Source organism: Rhipicephalus microplus, chromosome 4, assembly GCF_043290135.1.
Source record: "Rhipicephalus microplus isolate Deutch F79 chromosome 4, USDA_Rmic, whole genome shotgun sequence".
Lineage (NCBI taxonomy): Eukaryota > Metazoa > Arthropoda > Arachnida > Ixodida > Ixodidae > Rhipicephalus > Rhipicephalus microplus.
In genome coordinates, this window is record NC_134703.1 from 197,702,266 (window position 1) to 197,725,605 (window position 23,340).

Genomic DNA, 23,340 nt, shown 5'->3' on the forward strand with positions numbered 1-23,340 from the left:
GACTACATGCAAATTTTCGTTCACATTAGTGCTACTTGATTTGTGCTCGTGAACATTCATTTCCTTTCGGGTGACTTATGTGAGCATCATAGAACTTCATAGATTTTGTAAACACAACTAAGTACACAGCCATGCATAAAGCGTTCTGTTGGATTCCAAAAGCTTAATGGCATTTCTCATTTCTTGCTGTAGTATTACTGAAGTGAATAAGGTGCTTGCAAAATCTCATCTGTGGTGTCATCTGCTCAATCACATCTTATGCCAGGCTTTCATTTTATTTCACCTATTTATCTATAATATATTTCATTCTCACTTGTCTGCAATGCTTTCTGCATATGCTTGCTGTGTGATTTTAACTAGAATTGGGTGTTGGAGTCCACAGGCGTATCTTGCAGTGTTGCAAGTTGTTCACCTATAATGATTGAGTGTTCTGTCCATATTCGCTCCATATGGGCACCACAACAAACTTGCTGCATGGTGTGACTACATCCTAAGTGCTTTTCATAATGTCCGTTATTGCTTTAGTTGAAATGAGCTGTGATCATTACTTCTGCTTTTATTCTTCAGGATAGGGAAGGTTGGGTCAGTGCCATCGAGCAGCAGATTCTCAGCAGTCTTCAGGGAAATGAAAGCAGTAAAGCAAAGGTGAGAAGCATTTGCAAGTCTTCAAGGTACTCAAAATAAAGAAAGTGCACAAGGCAATTTTCACACTGTTCATTTGCATCTCTGTCGCTAGTTTTTGCCTTCATTGCTCCGCTATAAGATTGTGTACCAGCTAGGACAGGTTAGTTCCCAACGCTGACACTCCTACTGTCATTATTAATTTTATTATTGTCACCTTTTTTGGCAGAGTCGCATGAACAGCATAGCAGACTCTGCATCGTCGATCCAGGCCATTCGGACAAGTGTGCCTGGCAATTCTCATTGTGCCGACTGTGATACACCACGTAAGTTTAACAACATGGCGTGTTTGAGGCTTCCCTTAATGTGCATGCTTTCCGGCTGAAATCCTACAAGAACTAATTTCAAAAATATGATCTCTCTTCAAAGTGGAGAGTGTATAAAAGATAAAATTAAGTAGAAATGAGTTTCTCCACCATTAAAAAAGAAAAGAGAATGCCAGGCTGCATGCAACATGTAACACAGTCGCAGACGAAAATTAGAAGAGTGGCCCTTCTATAGCTTTTGTGATGTGCTTGGAGAGAGTGCCTGCATATGGGAAACTGGCTGTAATGTTGCCGATTTTTGTGTTGGCGGGCCATGTCTGGCAGCGAAGGCCTGACGGCTGGATGCGAGACGCGACGTGTGCCGGCACTGCCCGTGACATGACCAGTAGAAGTGTCAAGGGAGTAGAAGTGTGACATGAGCCTGCAAAAGCCCAACAATGACTAAGCTGGCCGCGAGGCCAGCTTAGTCGCACAGTCAGGGACAACTCTCGTGGACACAAAATTAACCAAATTAATGTGTACAAAGTCAAACAAGATTGACTGTGGACCAGTTTAAGTCGGTCCCTAGCCCTAGCCTCTACTACCTAGCCGATTTGGTGTCTCGGTACTAAGACGTTCTTACAGTTCGTCACGTAGCCAGGTCGACTCCATGCCGTTGCCGTGTCGACAGTTCGTCTATTCTGTCGTCAATTTCCTCTCCAAGTTTCTACACCAGTGGTCTGCTTTCGCCAAATGAGCCACTCGTCCTCATTGCTAATGTCTCGGTCTTCTTCGTCGTCTCTGGCTCAGGATTAGGTTACACTTAACTCATTAATGGTGTTGTGACTGTGGTGCGAGCCGCATATGTATTGGCTGGAAGTGGAAGAGCTGTAGTCCTACCAGGAACTGCGGTGAAAGGATGCGGCAAATCTGTGCAGCCTCACTCGTGTCTTCTGAGATAGACGGCCACTTCAGGGGCCTCTTCGCCGGCTGTCTTCAGAACCGGGCAGCTCTACTACTTTCATCGCTGTAGTGATGCTGACCTTCCTGATTTTTGCAGTTTGAAGCCCCAATGCACAGTAGTGCCAGCTCATCCTCTGCGATTTTTCATTACGGCTCGGGTCGCCTACTACGAGGATTATTGTCCAATCTCGTACGTGAACACGGCGCGTATGTGCACCATCAAGGGTCTTGTGCACGGCTGCCGCATTCCAGTGCCCTTTTACTCATGGCAGTAGTTCACAATGCTTGCACTGAGAAGAAACTCACAAAAAGGAGGAAGGCTTGTTGTAACAACATGTACTCTATTGCCACTTTGGAGCTTGCTGTTCTTGTTGACTGAAATCAATGAGAAGGCAGAAAGTGTCTGCTTTGCAGTGAAGCTCCCATCATGAAGGCATGGTAGCAATGCAGTTTAGGAAACTTATAACTGATACAATAATTCACCAAGTCGCGTAATAACAATTCCATGCACCGAAGGGCTTGTCGGTTGTACGAGTACAAGCCCTGGTGCGTGTTGATGACAGTAACCTTCTTTGCCTTTCCATCAAGCGGTAGTTGGTCATATGCATTTCGCGAATCCAGTGTAGTTAATGCTTCTCCCCGTAAAGCGCGGCAAAAACGTTATCCACCTTAGTCAAAGGGTGACTGGCCAGATTAGCGGTGAGCTCAAAATCACCGCACAATCTTATGTCCCCATTCTTGTTCACCTTTGGTTTGACAGCAGCAGCCCACTTGGGAACGCTCACCGGAGACGGGACACCTTGCTGCATGAAGCAGTCGATTTCTGCTGAGACTGCTTTGTGAAGCACACCGGGCAAATCATCAAAAACCATGGCCCGGCTCTTTCTTTCTTGTACAGCTTGACGGGTGGACCTTTGCAACAGCCAAGCCTGAGAACTCTTGTAGCAGCTCTTTCAAGGCATCTTCTGCCTGTAGCGCATAGACACTTGGTAGAGCCCTTTTTTCTAAAAGCGACACACCAGCTTCATGGAAAGCTTGAATAGTGTTTCGGCTGCACAGAAATAGCCCGTCGCAATCGACTACTATGAGCGAACTGTCCACTGATGTCTTGTTTTCTATGCTCATGGTGACTCTGCCAACCACTGGAAGAGGACCGAGGAAGCAAGATAGCTGAAGGGGCATTTTTTTCTAGTCTGGGCCACTCTTCTAGGTTTTTCGTGAAGCTGTTTTTTTTGGAATGGCAATAACAGATAACCTTGGGCCGATCAGCATCTGCACTGTCATGTCACCCCATCAATTGTGCCAATCTTACCATTGTGGCAAGACTGGTATAGCTCTTACTATCGTGTTGCGGCAGTCGACACTAAAGCTATGGAAACTGTGTACTTATGTAATGGGCATATTGCTTGTTTGTAGGCAGCCTTGGCTGCTTGTGTTGTTACGTGATGCATTTTTCAATTCTATTGAAGCCTCGTTGTGGATGGAATTCATGACTGTAATTGTATATGCAGTGTTCATTTACCCTAATTTGTTGTTCTGTATTTATACAGTGGTTAACAGACACAAGCATGTGCTGGTGAAGCTCCTCTGTACATTTATAATCATAGCCTGCCGCAAATGTTGATATGCTCTGTGTGTCTTTGCCACAGAGCCAGACTGGGCTAGCCTCAACCTTGGCACACTCATATGCATTGAGTGCTCGGGTATCCATCGCAACCTGGGCTCCCATATCTCCAGGGTCCGCTCGCTAGACTTGGATGACTGGCCGTAAGTTCCAGGCATTGTTTGTGCCAGACATACTGAGTTCGACAAGAAATGAATCCTACTGGATTTCTAACAAGGTTAGGGATATTGCTTTTTGTCAGCAGTGGCTCTTGTCCATGCAGGCCCGAGCATGTGGCTGTGATGATGGCGCTAGGCAACATGGCGTCCAACTGCATCTGGGAAGGCAGTGCCGCTCGAAGTGGTTGCGCCAAGCCCGGCCCCCACTCGAGTCGCGACGAGAAAGAGCGCTGGATTCGAGCAAAGTACGAGCAGCGAGAGTTCCTGGCACCGCTGCCTTCTTCGAGTGGGCCCACCGCGCAACAGCTTCGCGATGCTGTGTGCCGTGGGGACGTGAGACAAGTGGCACTGCTGCTAGCGCACGCGGCACCCCACCAACACGAACTGGTCAACGCGCCGACGAGTGCTCGAGACTCGCGAACACCTCTTCACATGGCTGCTGCATTGGGGAAGCTGGCAATGGTGCAGCTTCTACTGTGGGTGGGTGCCATTCCGATCATTATATGTAAAGGTGTGACAAGAAGGCGAGTCAGAATATATTTGCATATTTAGAAATGGTGTGGTAAACTGTGTAATGAGGGAGACCTATTTAGAAAATGTAGGCTTGTGTGAATGTTCGAAACATTCAAATATTCGAAGAAACATTACAGTACTCGAATTTGCTTCGAATATTGATAATTTTGAAATACCGTAAATACTCGAATCTAACGCGCACCTTTTTCCCAGTTAAGCGAGTTCATAAATCACATGCGCGTTAGAATCGAGTACGAAAAAAAAAAAAAAAAGAATACGGTCATTCTATTGCCATCGGCATCCCAAAATGGCCGCCCCCTACGTGCGTCCGCATGGCGCGTCGGCCATTTCTGCCTATGGGTTTCGCATGTGCAGCACTTCGTACGTGTGCCGAGGAGTTTGTCATCTTGGTGTGCATTAGCATCGATGGCATGGAAGGGCCGACTCCAAAAACTCGAGTGCACCACGATGCCGCTTTTAAAAGAAGTCATTGCGTGTGCCGAAACGGACGTAAATCGGGCTGCATCGCGGTCGTTCCGAGTTCCTGAAACGTGCGTGCGGGACTGGCGGAAACAAAAGCAGAATATTGTCGACAGCAAAGATTCACGCTAAGGCTTTAGTGGACCACAGCAGGGTCGGTTTCCGCACATTGAAGAGCTGCTCGGCGAGTATGTGATTGAGCAGTGAGCGGCACAGCAGCCCGTGACGACAGAACTGCTTCAAGTGCAGGCTATGCAGTTAGCCTTAGAAAAAGGGCTAATGCGGAGCCAGTTTAAAGTGAGCAGGTGCTGGCTAACTAACTTTATGATGAGGAAAGGCTTTTCCCTCTGAAGGCGAACGGGCATAAGCAAAAAGTTGCCGGAGGAGTACGAAGAAAAGCTTCAGTTTTCAGAGGTTCGTCCTAAACTTGCGGCACAACAATGGCTTGGGCAAATTGGGAATGTCGATCAGTCGCCTCTTTACTTCGACATGCCTGGCACCACAACCGTTGAGAAAAAGGGGGCGAAGCAAGTTGGCGTGCTGACATTGGGCCACAGTATAACTAGAGTGACGGCAATGCTCCGTTGCAGGTCAGATAGGCACAAGCTTCCCCCGTACCTCATATTTAAACGGAAGACGCTCCCGAAAGGAGTCTTTTTCCGGAGTGGTGTGACCGTGTGGGCCAAAGAGAAAAATTGGTGCGCGTTGCAATCGATGTCTTACTTTTTTTTTCGTCGTGGAAACCCGGTGCGCGTTACAATTGAGGGCGCGGTAAAATCGAGTAAATACGGTATTCGAAATATACAATTACGTGTACAGTAGACTCTCAGTAAATGAAAATTTGTTAAATGAAACTATTGCCTCTTCAATGCTTGGTTTCGGGCTTGTATACTGCACCCATATTCACCTCTCGATAAACGAAACTTTTGTCAAATGGAACACATTTTCCCGGCCCCTTCAGGTTCCATTTACTGAGAGCCTACTGTATATTAGAACACATGCAACTTCATGTGGCGATGGTTTTATGGCAGTAAAGGAGTGCTAAACTGCGAAAACACCTAGTTATTGGAAATTCACACTGTTGGGAAGCCGCATCTCAAGTTAAATGAACATATCACCCTCACATCGATTCATCATTTTCAACGTTTGAAAGCTTGTAATACCAAGTTGTATTATCGGCTTATATGCTCTAGGTATAGTATATATTAAAACGTAACTATTTTACAGGTTATCATTCGCATTCTACCAAAAGCCAAATCTTGCTACTGTTTGTAGTTTTTTCTACTCCCTTTCAATAAAAAAAAAAATGGCATTAGAACAGGCATTGTTTCAATGTAAAAATATATCCACTGTGCAGGTTAGTTAGATCACGACAAATATGTTCATTTTCTTTTATAACATGTGATTTTGTATTTATTCGCATAATCCTCGCACTTTTTTTTGCAGAAAACAATTAATAGTTGTGGGGTGCGAGAATTACAGAGGGAAAATTTTTTGCACAAGTGTACAGAGTGGCCACAAATAGGAATTTCATTGCTAGCAACTAACTACCGTATTTCGAATATAGGGTAACCTTTTTTTTTTTTTCCTGAAAATGTTGTTCGTAACCTGCTATTGACGTATATTCGTGACCAATGAATCTCGACCTATATTCACGATTAAACAACCAAAAGTGCTGAGCTTATGGCGTTCAAGTGTAGCACCTACTGTACATGCGTATGCAGCGGTTCCGGCCGCCTACGCATGTATATACAATAGAAACCCGCAATAACGAAACCCCGCGAGTAAGAGATCCCCGCAGCAACGAAATATTTCCGGATCCCCGGTGAACATTCATAGAAGCCCATGTATTACGTATCTCGCGGCAACAAAATGTTTTTGAACAACGATCCCGCATTAAGGAATTTTATGCCACGGTGCGGGCCTTATTTTACCCTCCCGCCAAAGGTTAACTGTCGACAATATGCTCGTATGCGTGTTAGGCGCACTCAAAATTTGTAAACGTCTGCTTCTGCTGCGCTAGCGTTGGTACCGCCATTTTTGTTTACTTAAATCGGCGATGTGGTCTGGGTCCGGCAACGTGCCTGGCCACACTGCAGCAGGCAATGGCAAATGATCCTGCTGTGATAGCAAATGATCAGGCTATAGCAAATGATCACGCGGACTTCACCATCACCGTGCAAGCATCACGCACGGATTGCGCTTTGGCCTCACCAGACGAAGATTTGGACGAAAAGGAACTTGACGGCGAGAGTTGTGGCAGTGCAGTACCTCTATCGCTGACCAACGCCTGGGGGGAACTTCGAGCCATCGACATCGACATTCCATATGAACTCACCGTTGATGCGTTCGTTCGCACCGATGACAACGTAGTCGTGTGCAAGGAAGTGACCCGACGAGGCCATTTTCGAAGGCGTACCAGAGAACACCTACACTTGCTTTTTGTTCATTGTACAATCGGTGTGACGAGATGACGGTTCGCATTTGCTTTAGGCACTGCACCGTGCTCTCTACCGGGCTGCAGAAATTAGGCGCCTTCTTCTTCTAACCCCAACCACCATTTGGTTGTGTGCGGTTGCGACGATGTCACGTCGGCAGAGCTACACAGGTGACTTCAAGTGCCAAGTGATACTTTTTACTGAGGACTCGAGCAGTTGTGTTGTGCTGCACAAGCTCTGTGTAAATGAGACGTTGATTAGAGGTTGGCGAAAGCAGTGTGACCGTCTGTTTGTGCGGAAATGTCAGCATCGTGCCTTTCGCGGCCCAGCAATTCGCAGCGGTGGCAGTAAGGACGTCGTCGTTTGGAAAGTCCCGGATGCTTGCGAAGAATCCGATGACATCATCATCTTGCAGATCTGACAAGATGACGGCCCTAGCAGCAATTAAGACGCTAAGTTATGTAAATAAAGGTGTGCTAGGTTTCAATTTCTCTGTTTCTAAACTAAAAAAAAAGGTCAACCTTTATTCAAATATTTTTTTTCTCTGGTAGAACACGATAAGCAGGGGTCGACCTATATTCATGCCCGACCTATTTTCGAGTAAATACAGTAGAAGCTTTGAGAAGTACAAATCAAGACCGGCCTTGACAATAAAACCAGAGGCTCATCAAAAGGAAATATTTATCTGAGACACGAAAGTTTCAAGCAAATAGTAGAGAGCGTTAGAATAGCGTCGGCATTTGTCACTCAACGGGAGCCCGCAAAAGGTTAACATACGACGTCAATCTTGGGTCATCTAACTCGGTATCATTGGCAGTTGCCTACTGACAAAATAAAGTTTTGCCGTTCATCCTAGTCTTAGGTGCACAGAAGGCCCAGCGCATCTTGGTGGCCTTCAGCTGCCTATGCCGCTGTCACCAGTAGTGAACACAGGACTTGTTGACTCCAAAGTGCCTACCGGTGGCCCTGTCGCTGTTGTTTAGAGCATGATCAATCACTTTCAACTTGAAAGCAGCCATGTAACTTCCGTATCGCCCCATAGCGGAACCACTGAATGGGCGCAAACAACCAGCTAACACGCTGCAATGCACACTTGCCACTTTGGCTTCGATTGGATTGAGGCTCTGTGCATTGATAGTACGCATGATATTAAGAGATAGTGCCAGGCTGTTGTGGCCTATAATCATCAGTTGTTGGAAGTAGCAGACAACATTACAGCTGCAATATTCAGGAGTGCGATAATTACTCGAAGAAAAATAAATCGTATTTTTGCTGGGTGATGCGGGGTGCGTGAGAATTATGTGATTGGGAAGATTACAGGAGTATATACGGTACATGCCATATCTACTCGCAAATCAATGCACTCGCATAATAAACGCCGCACCCCCAACTTCAGTCGTCAATATTTGCCACTTTTTGCCCTGCGTAATAAATGCACCCCTAACATTCATCCGCTGCAGTCCCGCTAACCAACACATGGCACCTCCTTGCTTGTTCGATCTCTTCCATTTTTTATAAATATGCCAACCCTCCTCAGCCACATTGGCTCGCTTCCTCCTCCCCTTCACCAGCTGCGGTGCACCGTATTCCTTTTTTTCCATCTGTGCATTGAACGTCCCCAGTCCTTTTTAATTATATATGCCCCACAGCGGGGTTCTTAAGTGGTGCGAGTGTAGAGACATCACAGCTTATGAGCACACATCGAGCGCAGGTCATGAAACTTCCCGCGCCAACAGGCGGTCGCTTCCTGCAAATATGAAACTGTAAGGCCCAACCACATGCATGCAATTGTCGAGAGACGATGACAGGATTTGCTGTCGCCATGGCTGTCGCGGAGGGCCATTTGTCGCTATCGCGTCACAGGTTTCTGGAAAACCAGAAAAAAATCGCCTGTTACCCAGAAAAGATCGTGACTATTTCTGCAACATGGTTCCCGATTCTCTTCGCTTGCAAGCAAGGCGGCAACCATATTTTGTCATTAATCTTGTTATCGACGATTGGCTTTGATGCTTCGCTGGTAACTTGCTGCAATGTTGGTTACTTGCTACAATGTCAACGGCATTGACACGGTCGTCGTGCGAGGTTGCCGTGAAGTTAGCAAAGTGCGTTTTAGCACACACTTTTGAGTGACCCTCAACATCACAGCAGATACCGCTACTGTGGTTAAACAATCGCGAGAAAAGATAACCGCGAAACGCTTTTATGGCGTGTGCGAGGGGGGGGGGGGGGGACACAGCTTGCGAAAGATAGCGCCATCAACCACCAAAGATGAGGGTACTGCAACGAAGAAGCCGCTTTCAACAGCGTGTGTGTACGTCTATTGCAAAAGGCAAAGCAACCTATTACCGGATTTTTCGCTCATCCCAAGAAAGCTTTCATCAAATTTGCCCTGCATGATAAACACACCCCCAACTTCGCTCTGATTTTTCGAAAAAAAAAAAATGGCCCTAAATCTGCATGTTTTATTGCAAATGTCATCGAAAAACGATACTCTTGCATCTGGATAGAGTGAAGAAAACATTTATTTGATGTTATGCGCGAGAAAATTGGCGCATTGTATTCTGGAGACACTGCATTAGAGAGTCTCGATCCGTGAAGCGGAGGCGAACGAGCGCATCAAGTCACGTCACACACGAGAGACATGAGCGCTATCTGGCAGTTATCTTCAAAAACAGAGGCAGGCCTGCATGCCCGTTTTGGAGGGGATAAGATGTTGAACGTAAAGCAATGGGCAGGTGCCACCATCTTAACAAAGCGTAGAAAACAGTTGCCTTTTTGAGCATCGCATTGCATTGTCAGTGCAGCGTGATAAATGCTAAGGTCCTTATAATTACTCCTGTATGCCTTCTCTAGTATAAAGACACACATATAAAATATTGTTCTGTTCTTACGGTGCCTCAGATATGCGCAATAATTGCTTTTTAATTGACAATTGCACAATTATAAACACTGAAACTTGAGCAATATTGATGGACGCTGCAGATGGGGTTGGCCGTTTAAGGTATCCTTTAGTGCTGTTTGGGGTATTGTTACGGCGGACAAACAGACGAATGAACAGACAGACAGACCAGAATTTTTACCTCGAAATACTCAAGAAAGACTATCGTCGTTGAAAAAGTACATTCATTATGTGAATAAATATGGTACTGTTCAAATTCCACTAAAAATTATTCAACTAGCATCACCACTAACTTCTAATTTCCTTCGAACCTAAAAGGCACTATTCGCGCAAGCCTAGAAAAAATGCTCCGAAAAAAAAAAAAACACCAATGCAAGGCTCTCATCAATATAAAGCACTACATTTGAGTAGCTGGAGAAGTCTGGTTCATCAGGTTTTATTGTTCTGCATTTTGCCACGTGCATTCTCTTTTGTTATTGCTATCCAATCTGCAGTTCTAGCTCTGTTGTGACATTAAAGAGAATGCCTGCCTCTGGCTTAAACTGTAAAGCATAAAGGAAAGAAGGCAATCAACTGATTGTAGCGTGAAGCCACAAAGAAATCCATATGGTTTTCTCAGAAAGAAAAACCTCGAAAAATTTATCCTGGTCCGGGGCTCAAACACACGACCAATGCCTATCCCGGGCGGTCACTCTGCCTATTCAGCTAACCAGGAAGCCAGCAATTGACAGCGCGAAGGCGAATTCATCGACAACTCGAAGCACATGGGCACAAGTTCTTGTTAGCCATGGCGAAGAGCAGGCTGCCATTTTAAATGGATTCTTATGGCTTCTGCTTTTCGAAATACGTGCATCATGGACTTTTTTAGAGAAGAAAATTGTGTTTTCACTTGCAACTTTTTTTAAGGTTGTGTTTTATTGAATACGAACTTCGGGATACAGTGAATGAATGCCGCGTCACGCTGAGGTTTGTTATAAGCGGGCTCAACTGTAACAACTCAAAATTGGATAAGTTAACGCAAGAAATCATTAAAACTTGTCACATCAGAAAGTTGTACACCTTCCGTGTTATTGCTCTTCAGTTATTAGAAAAAGATTGCGTATCTTAATAAATTTTAAATTGTTACTTAGTTCTGGCTCAATCAACACAATACAACACTTCTCGTTATTCTATGTGAATCACATTGTTAATAAACGTCGTTGAAAGTCAGTGCAATGTGTTATTTTCACCAGTTCTTGTCTGTCGTGCTATTGTTACATTCATCTTGCTGAAACCTTCCACATTTGAAGTCTGCACGAATATTGCATATCAAAGTTTTTTTTTTGGTTGGATTGTGAAATGGGCTAGCTTGGCAATTTTTTTCGTACGGCTTGCAGGCAAAACTTAAAACGTTTCTTGTGCTCAATTGTGGTGCTTGTTGAGTGGTCAGACTATAATCAGAGTCTCTCACTATTACCTGTCTTTTAAGGAAGTCGTTTTGGCATGTGAACCCCCCAAAGGAACTTCCTTATTTTTCACACTAATGCTTCGAGTGCTTGTTCAGTACTGTGAGTAAGATTCGAGTTGTTAATTGCTTGTCAATTTTTCAAAAAATGCTTAGACACTGACCAAAAGAGAATGAAAAATGTAATGAGATGTTTCGGCACCCAGAACGGGAGTGTTGTTCACAATTCTTGTTCACAATTCACTCACTCATGGTTTGACCCGAGTCTGAGTCAGTTCATTCACGAGTCTGCTGGCATAAAATTAGCTTTTTCGGTCTTGGAGTAAAGGCTCTTCAACTCCAATGTCTGACATAATCGATACTCTATGACTCGCACAAGATATTTATATTACAAACACCCCATGAAAAAGTTCGTGGGGAAGTCTTGGCACCCCCTCACCCAAACTGACACAGCTGATAAATAAACATTGAGGGGACGCCTAAATGCTAGTGTAGTGGAATACGTGTGGATAGACTCGAGTCCAAACATGAGCCCATGCAAGGCTCATAGTAATCCTGATAGGACCATATGCCGGCAATAAGATGTGGAAATCTCAATCACTCAAGAAATACATGTTGCACTTTGGGCTATCATAAACACGCCAACATTTTACCCAGCCAGACTGACTCAGACTCAACAAAATTTTCCCCATTCGGTCAATCTCACGGCCTGATCCAAGTGACCTTGAGTAAGTCGACTCATCAATGAGTTTGTCTTGTGGATGGTTGATACAAAGTTATGGGCAAGCGCAACCAGGAAATGATTCTGCCTGCTCATGGCATGGCTAGAGAACATTGAATTTTCAATGACAATGCAAGCATAGTAAGAAATCAAGTTGTGATGATGATTATTTGGTGACTCTGGTGCAAAGTTAAAATAGTTGTAATTTAGGAGTTTAATCGAGTGGGGTCTCTTCCAGAACAATGCCAATGCTAAAGCGGTGGACTCTGAAGGCAGGACCCCACTGGTGTATGCAAAGAACTCCAACTTCACCGAGATCTACGAGTTGCTACTGCACAGCGGAGGACCCGACCCGAACCAGCTGTCAACCACGCTGTCTCGGCGGAGGGGAAGCCTGTCCAAGCGATCGGACGTCTTCGACAAGCTCCCAGCCAGCATCATCTAGAAGCCCAAAGACAGTTCCTTTTTCACCGACCATCATCTCATTACATCACCCACTGCCCTCAATCATTATTTTACATCCTTCACTATTTTGTGTTGTTACTCATTGTTCTATTTGCTGAGGAATTGTGAAATGACCTAATATATTAGACTCGCTTGTCTGTGCCGTGGGCAGACACTTGTCTCATATTTGCTTCATCAGGCCTCAACTTTCGTTTTCCTTCTCTGCCAATGAGCAACGTTTCCTATCGGTCTACTTTCAGCTTTTAATGGTTCTTGGACAGTGCTTGCTATAAAGCAAGCAAGATCTTATTCTGCGTTGTTAACAGAAAAAAAGGATGCTATGATTATCTGCCTGTAATAGGTACTGGTGACACATAATTAGGCCTATTTGAGACAACAGTATTCTGGAAATTGAAAGAAAATGTGCTCGGAATTGCTGTTGCTTTTTTAGGTATTAAAGAAGCTTTAATGCCTAAAACGTTATTGCTGTTCTCAACTTCAAATATGTTGCCTTTTTTATTTCTTTCTTTTTATTGCTCAGGCTCTTGTAGTTTCTTCACACATTGTTTGTCTTTGCTGTGAAATCAAACAGTTCCTGCCGAAGTAGCTAGTCCCAACTTTAAGATTAAATGTGTGTACTAGTTACTAGCTGTTTAGTGCCGCCGCAGTTCAATCAATAAACAGCTTGTGCGAAATTATGAAGAACAGCTTACATTCTCATAAGTGCAGACAAATGTAGTGGCTATTCTGCACATAATATGGTACCATTGAGAAAACATAGCCACCTATCAAGCTCCTTCGGTACCTTCTGTGTGCATTTATGAGAATGCAAATTGACTGTGTGCTCGGAAGTGGGCCTAAGCTGTAGCGATGTGTCTCTCAGCCAAGCAGTGCGGCACAGTAGTGTGTGCAGCGCCAAAGCCCCATATGTGCTTGCGTGAAAGTGTGCTTGTTAGGGTCTCACAGAAGCTGTGCTCCTGTGTTCTCATTGGGACATCCGAATGAATGGAAGCATTTTTATTACACAGTGCTGGAATGCCATGTAGAAAATTGTTGCTCGTTGGATCGCTGTGGTATTCTTTTCTTTTACTACGGCACTTCCACGTGTTTGCCACTTGAATACTGCACACACTACTGACACTAACGTCAAGTGTCAAGAAAACACTACTCACCGTCCACAAGCTTAGTTTTCTAATTGAGTCGTCCTCAACGATGGTGACTGGCGGGTTTGACAAAAAGCACGAAACTGCGCTGGGAGAATGCTTTGCTCTATAGTGCAGCAGGCAGTTGAAGCGGACTGGTCCAGATAGGGCTGTACCTGTGTAGTTTAACAGTTAAAACTAATATATCTCCTGTTAACAGAAAGAAAAGCTTCGTCCTTGCCCTGCGCTGTTTGATTGTTATGACAACACATAGGACAGTCTTGAGTGATCTGCTGCCTTTTACGTGTCTGTCACAGTGAAGAACCACGCTTCGTGAAATTGGTTATGCGGAACTGGGGCGGGCATTCATTACCTGACGGTCTCTCAAATATGTAAAACGAGCCTACAAGGAGTGCAATTGCTGGATTTGTCTGTCTTGTGCTTGTTGGGCTTATCGTCGAGGTACACAAATTATTCCATGAAAATTTACCAAGCAACAATCAAAATTTTTTATGACTGACCTACTTATTACAGAATATCCTTATCGTGAAAAGGTCAGACATTGAAATGCAGCTTGAATGTGGGTGTAACCTGTCTAATCAGGATAATTATATAAAGGGTGTATTTATCAATGATATCTCAGGCAACATACATTCAGACGTTAATTTATGGCTGCTTAAAAATGAGCAATAGTACTGAAATGGTACTTTTTGAAAAATTATCTTTTTATCTTGAGAGAAAACAAGTGCTCCTGTATTATTTCTTTGGCATCTTGCTTTTGTATTATATTTGCTGTGGTCATTGCAGTAGCCCTTAAACAGTGTACATATGTTTCAATAATTTAAGCACTTGTTTATAGCTTGGGGGCCTGCAAACTGCGTGTGTCCTCTGATTGCACCTCTTTTGTGTTTGGTGTTGCAGTGTTTTGGCAGGTTGTGGAAATGTACATATACTGCAGATGCCTAATTTAATTATTTACGTACAGATCATGTTCATTACGTTAATGATGGTTTCATTTCTGTATGTGTGTTGTTTTTTTGCTTCTAAGGCCAAGACAGCCAAGAATTGCTTTGTACAGCCGAGATTTTCATGGAAGGATCCTTTTGATTGTCCATGCGTGCTGTTTAATTTTTAACCCACCATGTTTCCTTTTAATGCTGGACAATGTGGCTAGTTTTTTTCGTAAACATTCCGTTTGCATGTTCATTGTTATGAAAACATTTGAGCAGCATCAAGATGCACTGTGTCGGAGCTGAGTTTTCATACTTCTGTAAATTTTCCAATATTCTAGTTAGATGCACTTAGCCAAGTTGCGAGATGTGTGAAATCAATTGAAATTCTTGTATGTTCTAATTGTGGCATAACTTGAGGTTGAATACTGTGTGGTTTCTCCCCAGTGTTGCTTGCTTTGTGATGGTTGCTGATGTACTTTGTTGTGGCTGGTCTCTATGTTATGTCCAGCAAGGCTGTAGTCAACCAATTGCACGTTTAAATTGACAAAGAATGCTGTTGGCATCGGCTGCTCTCTTTGCTTGCAAGGCGTGGCTGCTGTCATGGCTGGAAGCAGTATTTGTATGTAGCATTTTGTAAATTTGTAAAGAAAAATAGGAAAACAGGTTCTTTGTAATGCCTGTTTTCTTTGGAAGCAGAAAACAAGAATAAAGTTATACAATATGTACAAACCACTCCCAATGCTCGTTTACTTTTTAAATTAGGCTGTATAATTAGTTGGCTGCCTTAGTTCTGTCAGCTGATATCTTGTGCCTAGGCCAATGTTCGTTAGTGTATGTATGGTTCCTGCCCACATGGGTAACATCTGGTCCTCCCCAACCGGCAACCAAAACAAGAGGGCTCACCAGGCAGCATGAACTAGCCGCCCAAGGCGGTGACCGGCCCTCTGGCAGGAAATGAAGGGGTTGAAAGGAAATGAAGAAATCTATTAATATCATCCATGACTGCCTGCGCAAACCAAACACTGATAAGAAGAAATGTGAAGCACGTGAGCTTAGCACATTTCCATTCGAAGTAAAAGGCACCAAGAGCTAATGATATTTTTATAGCCAAAACACATAAGGTTTTTATTTCTTTCAAAGCAAAACACATCACAATACGTTGTCTGGTTTCTTCCAAAAGCGCCTAGAAGCATCAACAGTTGTCGACCCATATTTAGTACACAGCTACTAGTAAAGAATTGGTCTAGGTTTGGCGGACCCTTCAGACTGCTCTGCTTTTGGTGTAGGTGGGAAGGACCCGTTTTTTTTTTTTACTCATGCCCACTGAATGAGGTGTATCACTGATAATAATGATGAACTGTCCTTCACAAACAACACTGGCATTTCAGAGGATAGCTTCCCAGAGCTGCTATGGTTTTATTTAAGCTTCACTGTTTTTTTCTTTGGGCAAGGCCTGTACCTATCAAAGTTGGTGGTTTGTATTGGCTCAAAAGTGGCTCCTGCATTCAGCAGTATTTTTATAGCAAAAGTTGACCATTTACCAACATGACTTAGACGGCATTGTGCATCACATGTTTAGGTATGTGTATGTGTGGTTGTAGATTGAGGAAATTTCTTGCACACATTTGGCCACGATTGCCGCCGGGCCGCTTGCGATAAGCAAGATTTTATCAACATACCACAAGCATTTGAAAAACTGCGTTGCAACAAACACGTTAGGGAACAATGTTATGCGAATAGTGGCACGTTGAGAACAACTTCAATCGAAAGCTGAATGTCAGGACTACACGCGGTGCAAGGAACATTATTAGAACCTGCTTAGTTTGACTGCAGGAACATTTTTGTCTCGAAAAACGCCGCTGTTTTCGACGTTTCCTTAGACTCCCTTTGTACGGACTGCTCTGTGAACAAAATTGAAGATTACCCCAACATGATCACTGCAGCCTTCTCGTCCGTTTAGGTTCCCAGACGCACTCTCTTGTCTGCGTTTTTCAAAAATGTTCACCCTCTACAAATATTTATTCGAGAAAAGCTCACTGGTTTCATTGAAAATGCACTAGCTTAGAGCCGGGACCGCTAGGGACGCTGGCTGTTATGTATACAGGAAAGTTTGATATGGGCCTCCCAGGCACTCGTAAAAGGCGCAGCTCTCATGGGTTGAAAACGCGAAGTGACAAAGAAGAAATTAAGACAAATTTAAGTATTTTCCTGATCAATGTCTTCTGTCGAGAAGAACTAGGAGCCGTTGTCCTGATCTGAGCTGCGTCCTGTGCCAAAGAACTACATGCAAAAAATGAAGGCTTCATCTACGATATCTCACCTAGAAACCAAGAATTGCACTTTCACATAGAGTAGCGGTAGGATACACACAATATGGCTCTGTAGTCCTCGCTGCATTGCCAAGAAAAGTCTGCGAGTATAAAAGAGGATTAGTTCCATTTTTATTACCCTGACAATATAATATATATATATATATATATATATATATATATATATATATATATATATATATAGTAAAGGAGCAAGAGCGGCGCTTGGGCACTGGTGTGAGCTCAGCTATAGCTTGAAGCAGAAGAGAAGGAAGAAATCAGATAAAGAACAAGTCAGCGTTATTTTTCTCCATGCAATGACCCAGATTTCACAAACCACAAATAGTGCTTGTTCAATAGTTACTTGAGCCTCTAAATGTGCAAGTTCAAAATCTGCTTCAATAATCTGTGCAACAAAATTCTCCAGAAATCGTTTACAATGATGTCTTCCAAACTCACTCACTCTAAGTCGTTACCTACCGGCATTTTAAATGGTTTATTGCAGGAACATTTAAGTACTCTGCCAATGTATGCAATTATTACAACAGACGCATTGCAATCAATTGAAAAATCAGGCGTCGGAATATATTGTCACGCACTTAGAGCTTGAAGAAACGCACAAGGAGACGCGACTGTCAAAATCTGAGACACAAAGAAGGACCTCTCCACTGGCAGGGGTTGCTCGTCTTCGTCTTCTTCGTTCAGTGGCTCAGAACTGGCTCACTGTTCGCTGGCACAGAACACCAGGTGGCATTACTCCTCCCCCCAAAATAGCATCTACCCGATGCTCAAGAAGAGTGTGCACAGTAATGGGTCAAAGTAAGCAACATAAACAAACATTTAAAAAAAGTAGCGCATGAGAGAAAATGTGTCCTGGGCCCGGCAATCGGAAATAAACAGTATTCACTGTTCACATGAAGAGTTCACTGGCACACGAAGAAAATTCGCATCACCGCGTAAAGTATAGATTTAGGCGGACGACGTGTACAGTCTCTGGGCGTGGTAACCTGCGCTGGAATGATGGTGAGCCTCCGTCTGGAACCACTTCATAGTTGACGTCGCTCACATGTCTGAGTACTTTGTAAGGTCCAAAGTACTTCCTGGAGATTTTCTCACTGGGACCTCGCTGCCTAATGGGTGTCCAAACCCAAACTTGGTCAACAGGTTCATAATTAACTTCTCAATGGCGGATGTTGTACCGCTGTGCATCTACGCACTGCTGAGTCCTGATGTGCACACGGGCCAGTTGATGTGCTTCTTCAGTGTGCTGAATGTACTCATTGATGTCGGGGGCTAATTGGTCGAGCTCGTCGATGTCCTCATACCAAATCATAGCGTCTAGCATAGTTCTGACATCTCGACCATAAACGAGCTGAAATGACGCGAAGCGTGTAGTTTCGTGCGTTGCAGTGTTGTGCGCAAATATTACGTACGGCAGGATGTCGTCCCACGCTTTGTGCCGCACATCCACGTACATAGAGATCATGTCGGCTAGCGTTTTGTTTAGCCTTTCTGTTAAACCATTACTCTGAGGGTGATACACAGTGGTCTTTCAATGGGTTGTACAACTCAACCTGAAGATGTCATCCAAAAGCTTTGCTGTGAACGATGTCCCTCGATCAGTGATGACATGTGATGGGGCGCCATGCCCTAGCACCATTTGATGCATAAAAAACTGGTAACTTCAGCTGTGGTCCATCGTGGCAATGCCTTCGTCTCAGCGTAACGCGTCAAGTAATCGATTGCGACAATAATTCATTTGTTGCCAGAAGAAGACAAAGGAAATGGGCTTAGGAGGTCCATTCCCACTTGATCAAATGGTGTAGGGGGTGGATCGATCGGTCGTAGATGGCGTGCAGGCTTTAAGGGTGGTGTCTTGCGACGCTGGTATTCACGGCATCCCTTCACGTGGCGTTTGACACAAGCAGACATTTTAGGCCAGTAGTAGTGTTGTCGCACCCGATCCATAGTTCTCGAGTAGCCCAGATGGCCGGATGTGGACTCGCCATGGCTAGCTAATAAGACGTAATCGCGGAGGGCTTCAGGCACGACGAGAAGATGCGATCTGTCACCAGCACCGGTGTTCTTTTTGTATAAGACGACATTTCATAGGCAAAATGATGGCAACATTCGCGACATCGAACGAGGAATGGGCGCGGTGCCAACTTCTAAGTGATCTATAATCATTCTTAGATTGGGGTCATTTCGTCGATGAGATATCAGATCCGGCCCGCTGAGAGTTTCCACGAAGGCGCCGTCCTCTTCTGCGCTTGTACTGGCGGATTGAAGAGGTGCTCGTGATAGCGTGTCGGCATCTTCGTGCTTTTTGCCTGACTTGTACACGATGGTGACATCAAATTCCTGTAGGCGCAGGCTCCATCGTGCTAATTGTCCTGAAGGGTCTCGTAGATTGGTCAACAAGCACAAAGCATGATGATCAGTCACCACTTTAAATGGTCTTTCGTAGATATATGGCCTAAACTTTGTTAGTGCCCAAATGACCGCGAGACATTCTTTCTCTGATGTAGAATAGTTGGATTCTGCGCGAGACAGTGTGCGACTTGCGTAGGCTATCACCCGTTCAATGCCATCTTGCCTTTGTACCAAAATACTTCCAAGACCAACATTGCTGGCATCAGTGCGTACTTCAGTGTCAGCATCTTCATCGAAGTGGCCGAGCACGGGAGGGGAAGAGAGCCGGTGCTGTAGTTCCGCAAAGGCAGTCTCCTGTTCGTCAGCCCAGACAAATGGTGTGTCATCACGCGTGAGGCGTAATGGTGGCTCCGCAATGTTAGATAAATTTTCAATAAAGCGCCGGTAATAAGCGCACAGACCCAGAAATCGTCGAAGACTTTTATTGTCAGTTGGACGTGGAAAAGCGGTGACGGCAGCAGTTTTGTCAGGATGAGGCCGAACACCAACGGCGCTCACGACGTGACCAAGAAACTTTAATTCTTCGTAACCGAAATGACATTTCTCAGGCTTGCGTGTGAGATCGGCCGATCTAATGGCTTCGAGCACATTCCGAAGGCGACGAAGGTGCTCGTCAAACGTTTCTGAAAAGACAACGACATCATCGAGGTAGACGGGACAGCTTTCCCACTTGAGGTCTGCCAGGACGGTGCCCATCATTCGCTGAAATGTGGCTGGAGTGGAACAGAGGCCGAAAGAAAGCACTTTGAATTCATAAATGCCATCCGGCGTTACAAAAGTGGTCTTTTCCTGGTCACGTTCATCGACCTCTATTTGCCAATAACCACTCTTCAAGTCGACGGACGAAAAATACTTCGCGCGGCGCAGCCTGTCCAGAGAATCATCCACTCTGGGCAACGGGTACACGTCTTTCTTTGTGACATCGTTCAACTTCCTGTAGTTGACAGAAAAGCGAAGCGTGCCATTTTTCTTTTTCACAAGAACGACTGGTGATGACAAAGTGCTGCTTGAAGGCTGTATCACGCCATACTGAAGCATTTCCTTAACCTGCGTTTGAATCACGCGTCGTTCGGGTGGCGAAACTCGATAACGCTGCTGCCGTATGGGATGCGCGTCGTCGTAGGTGACAATTATAATACGGTGTTTCGTAATCGGTGTTTGACGTATCTTCGAAGAACGTGCAAAGCATGTGTGGAATTCCAGCAACAGCTTGCTCAAACGCTGCTTGTTCGCTTCAGAAAGCGTTGGATTGATGTCGACGCTGCGAAAGTGCGCTTCAGCAGGGCCGATGGCCTCGGAAGCAAAACACTCGGTGACATTGGCGACTGGGTCGGCGTAGGCGATGACACTTCCAGGAAAAAGGTGCCGGTGCTCGTAGCTGACGTTTGTGACAAAAACGTCGCAGTGATCATCACGAAGGTCAACAAGACTTCTCCCTACGCAGACTCCCTGAGACAGCAGAAGTGAGTGATTGCTTTCCACGACTGCTTCACCGTGCATCACTCCGTCCCACGCCACCTGAACCACGACAGTTGCACGGGGTGGTAACGTGACAGCGTCGTCAATGACGCGAAGAGACACTCGGGAGTGGCTGGGGTCAGCGTGAGCTGTTGCGGCGATTGTGGTCGCGAAAGTGACTAGACGTCGTCGAATGTCAATTATAGCACCGTGCTCCCAGAGAAAATCCATGCCAATGATTAGGTCTCGAGCGCACTGTAGGTGAACGATAACACTGGCAACAAAAGTACAACCGCGGACTTGCAATCTTGCCGTGCACATACCGAGAGGCGTGACGATATGCCCACCAGCTGTACGAATCGGCGTGTGGTTCCAAGGGGTCGTTACTTTCTTTAGAAGGGTGGCCAGCTTTTCGCTAATTATGGAATAGTCCGCACCAGTGTCCACTAAAGTGCTGACTTCGCGACCATCTAGCAGAACAGGAATATCTAAAGAAACTCTTCCGCAATCAGCCAGTGGTGTCGTTGTCGATGTATCGTCGGTATCTTCAGTTCGCGTGGATAGGAGGCCTTGAGCATGACCAGTCTGAGGGGCCTTGCCCCTGAAGGTCACTTATGCTAGTTTTCCTGACGCGGGCTAGGTGACCGGCCCTACGCCACGCCCGCATAGGTGCGATGATTCGGCGAGAACCACCGCGGTGATGGAGTGCGTGAGTGGTGCCTAGATGTCGATCTGCGCTGCTGAGCAACGCAGTCAGCGATTTCCGGAGGTGCTGGCCGAACCTAGGAGATGGGGAGTTGGTCGAAAAACCACGAAGTCCCAGCTCTCAATAAGTGCATTGTCGGTAGATGTGCCCAGGTTCTCCACAATGATAGCAAAGAGGACGTCGATCAGGGGCCCGCCACACGTCTGATTTTCGCGGACTCGGTCGGTGGTCGCTGAGGTACGGGCCCGCTTGGACTGCCCGAAGCATGGCTGGGGCGGTGGTATGAGGCGGAGTGAAATGCGTTGCTGGTTGGCACAGAGTTTGGTCTGCCGGAAGCACGGAGGAAGGTTCCTTCCTCCGTGGCCGGAAGCATGGCAGGGGTCTCGATGGGAGGCGGAGCCAAAGGTGGTGCTGGCTGGAGCAGAGTTTGCGCATACGACATGCGAGGGAAGTCATTTAGGGGCCGCGGCTCTGTCTGACAGGACGGTTCTCGTAGTGCGTGCTGAACTTCATCTCGGACGATGCCGGACAAAGAACTGACAGTGGGGGCCGAGGGTACTGAAAACTTCCGCAGTTCTTCGCGGATTACAGAGCGTATGAGCTCTCGGAAGAAGTCGACGTGGACCCCAAGACCGCCCATGTAGTCCGTAGCGGAGGCAAAGTTCACTTGTCGCTCGTACATCTGTGTCCGTTGCCGAAACGTGCTTTCAATTAGGACGGCTTCAGCAAGAAACTCTGACGTAGTCTTGGGGGGGCTGCGTACAAGACCACCGAACAACTGCTCCTTCACTCCACGCATCAGGTATCGCACCTTCTTCTCTTCCGGCATGTGAGGGTCGGCTCGTCGAGAAATACGCGTCATGTCCTCAACATACATTACTACGCCTTCATTTGGCATTTGCATACGGCACTGCAGTTCACGTTCAGCTCGCTCTTGGTGATCGCGACTTGCATACGTTTTGAGAAGCCGGCGTTTGAAGTCCACCCATGACGTGAACAGACCTGCCCGGTTTTCGTACCAAACACACGCCCCGTCGTTCAAACTGAAGTAGACATGTCGGAGCTTGTCTGTGTCATTCTACATGTTATGAGCGGCAACGAAGTCACAGTGGACTAGCCAATCCTCAACATCCTCATGGACAGCACCATGAAAGCGATTCGGCCTACGTGGTTTGAACAGCGTATAGTGCATTGGCGTTGCGCCTTCCATACCGGCTGGGTTGGAGCCACTTGGGACGGCGCTGCCTGGGATAGTTGGGGCCGTCATCCTCTCTGAGAGAAGTCCGAACTCGGGGTCCAGTCCACGGATCCTTCGGCTAGCACGGTGAACAGGCGTAACCACCGGTATGGGGCTGGAGGTTCTTGTACTGGGAGGGGTTCGGTGCATAGGGTACCCAGCACCTCCACCAGTTGTCACGCGCTTAGAACTCGAAGAAACGTACTAGGAGACGCGACGGTCAAAATCTGAGACACAAAGAAGGACGTCTCCGCTGGCACGGGTTGCTCGTGTTCGTCTTCTTCGTTCAGTGGCACAGAACTGGCTCACTGTTCGCTAGCACTGAACACCAGGTGGCAATTTTGCTCTATACTTGATTGGTCATTTTCACTGCGCTTACCAGATTTTCTTCTTGTTTTTCTGGCTGAATTGATGGCAATAATGTTACCTCTGAGCACTGAGGTAAATAATTCTATTTCAGTCGTAGCAATTCTAACTCACTCATTATCTGTG

At 45.7% G+C, this 23,340-nt stretch overlaps 1 protein-coding gene across 6 annotated transcripts in view; it reads left to right on the forward strand.

Moving 5' to 3' along the window:
• CenG1A (Centaurin gamma 1A) overlaps nucleotides 1-13,161 on the forward strand; it is a 339,755-nt gene extending 326,594 nt beyond the window's left edge. For all 6 annotated transcript variants that reach the window (XM_037423691.2, XM_037423690.2, XM_037423692.2 and 3 more), the window contains 5 exons: nucleotides 568-645; nucleotides 851-947; nucleotides 3,539-3,656; nucleotides 3,776-4,151; nucleotides 12,405-13,161. In XM_037423691.2, the coding sequence (XP_037279588.1) occupies nucleotides 568-645; nucleotides 851-947; nucleotides 3,539-3,656; nucleotides 3,776-4,151; nucleotides 12,405-12,611 (876 nt within the window). In that variant the 3' untranslated portion in view covers nucleotides 12,612-13,161. The remainder of the gene's footprint in view (nucleotides 1-567; nucleotides 646-850; nucleotides 948-3,538; nucleotides 3,657-3,775; nucleotides 4,152-12,404) is intronic.
• Nucleotides 13,162-23,340: the final 10,179 nt, after the last annotated feature.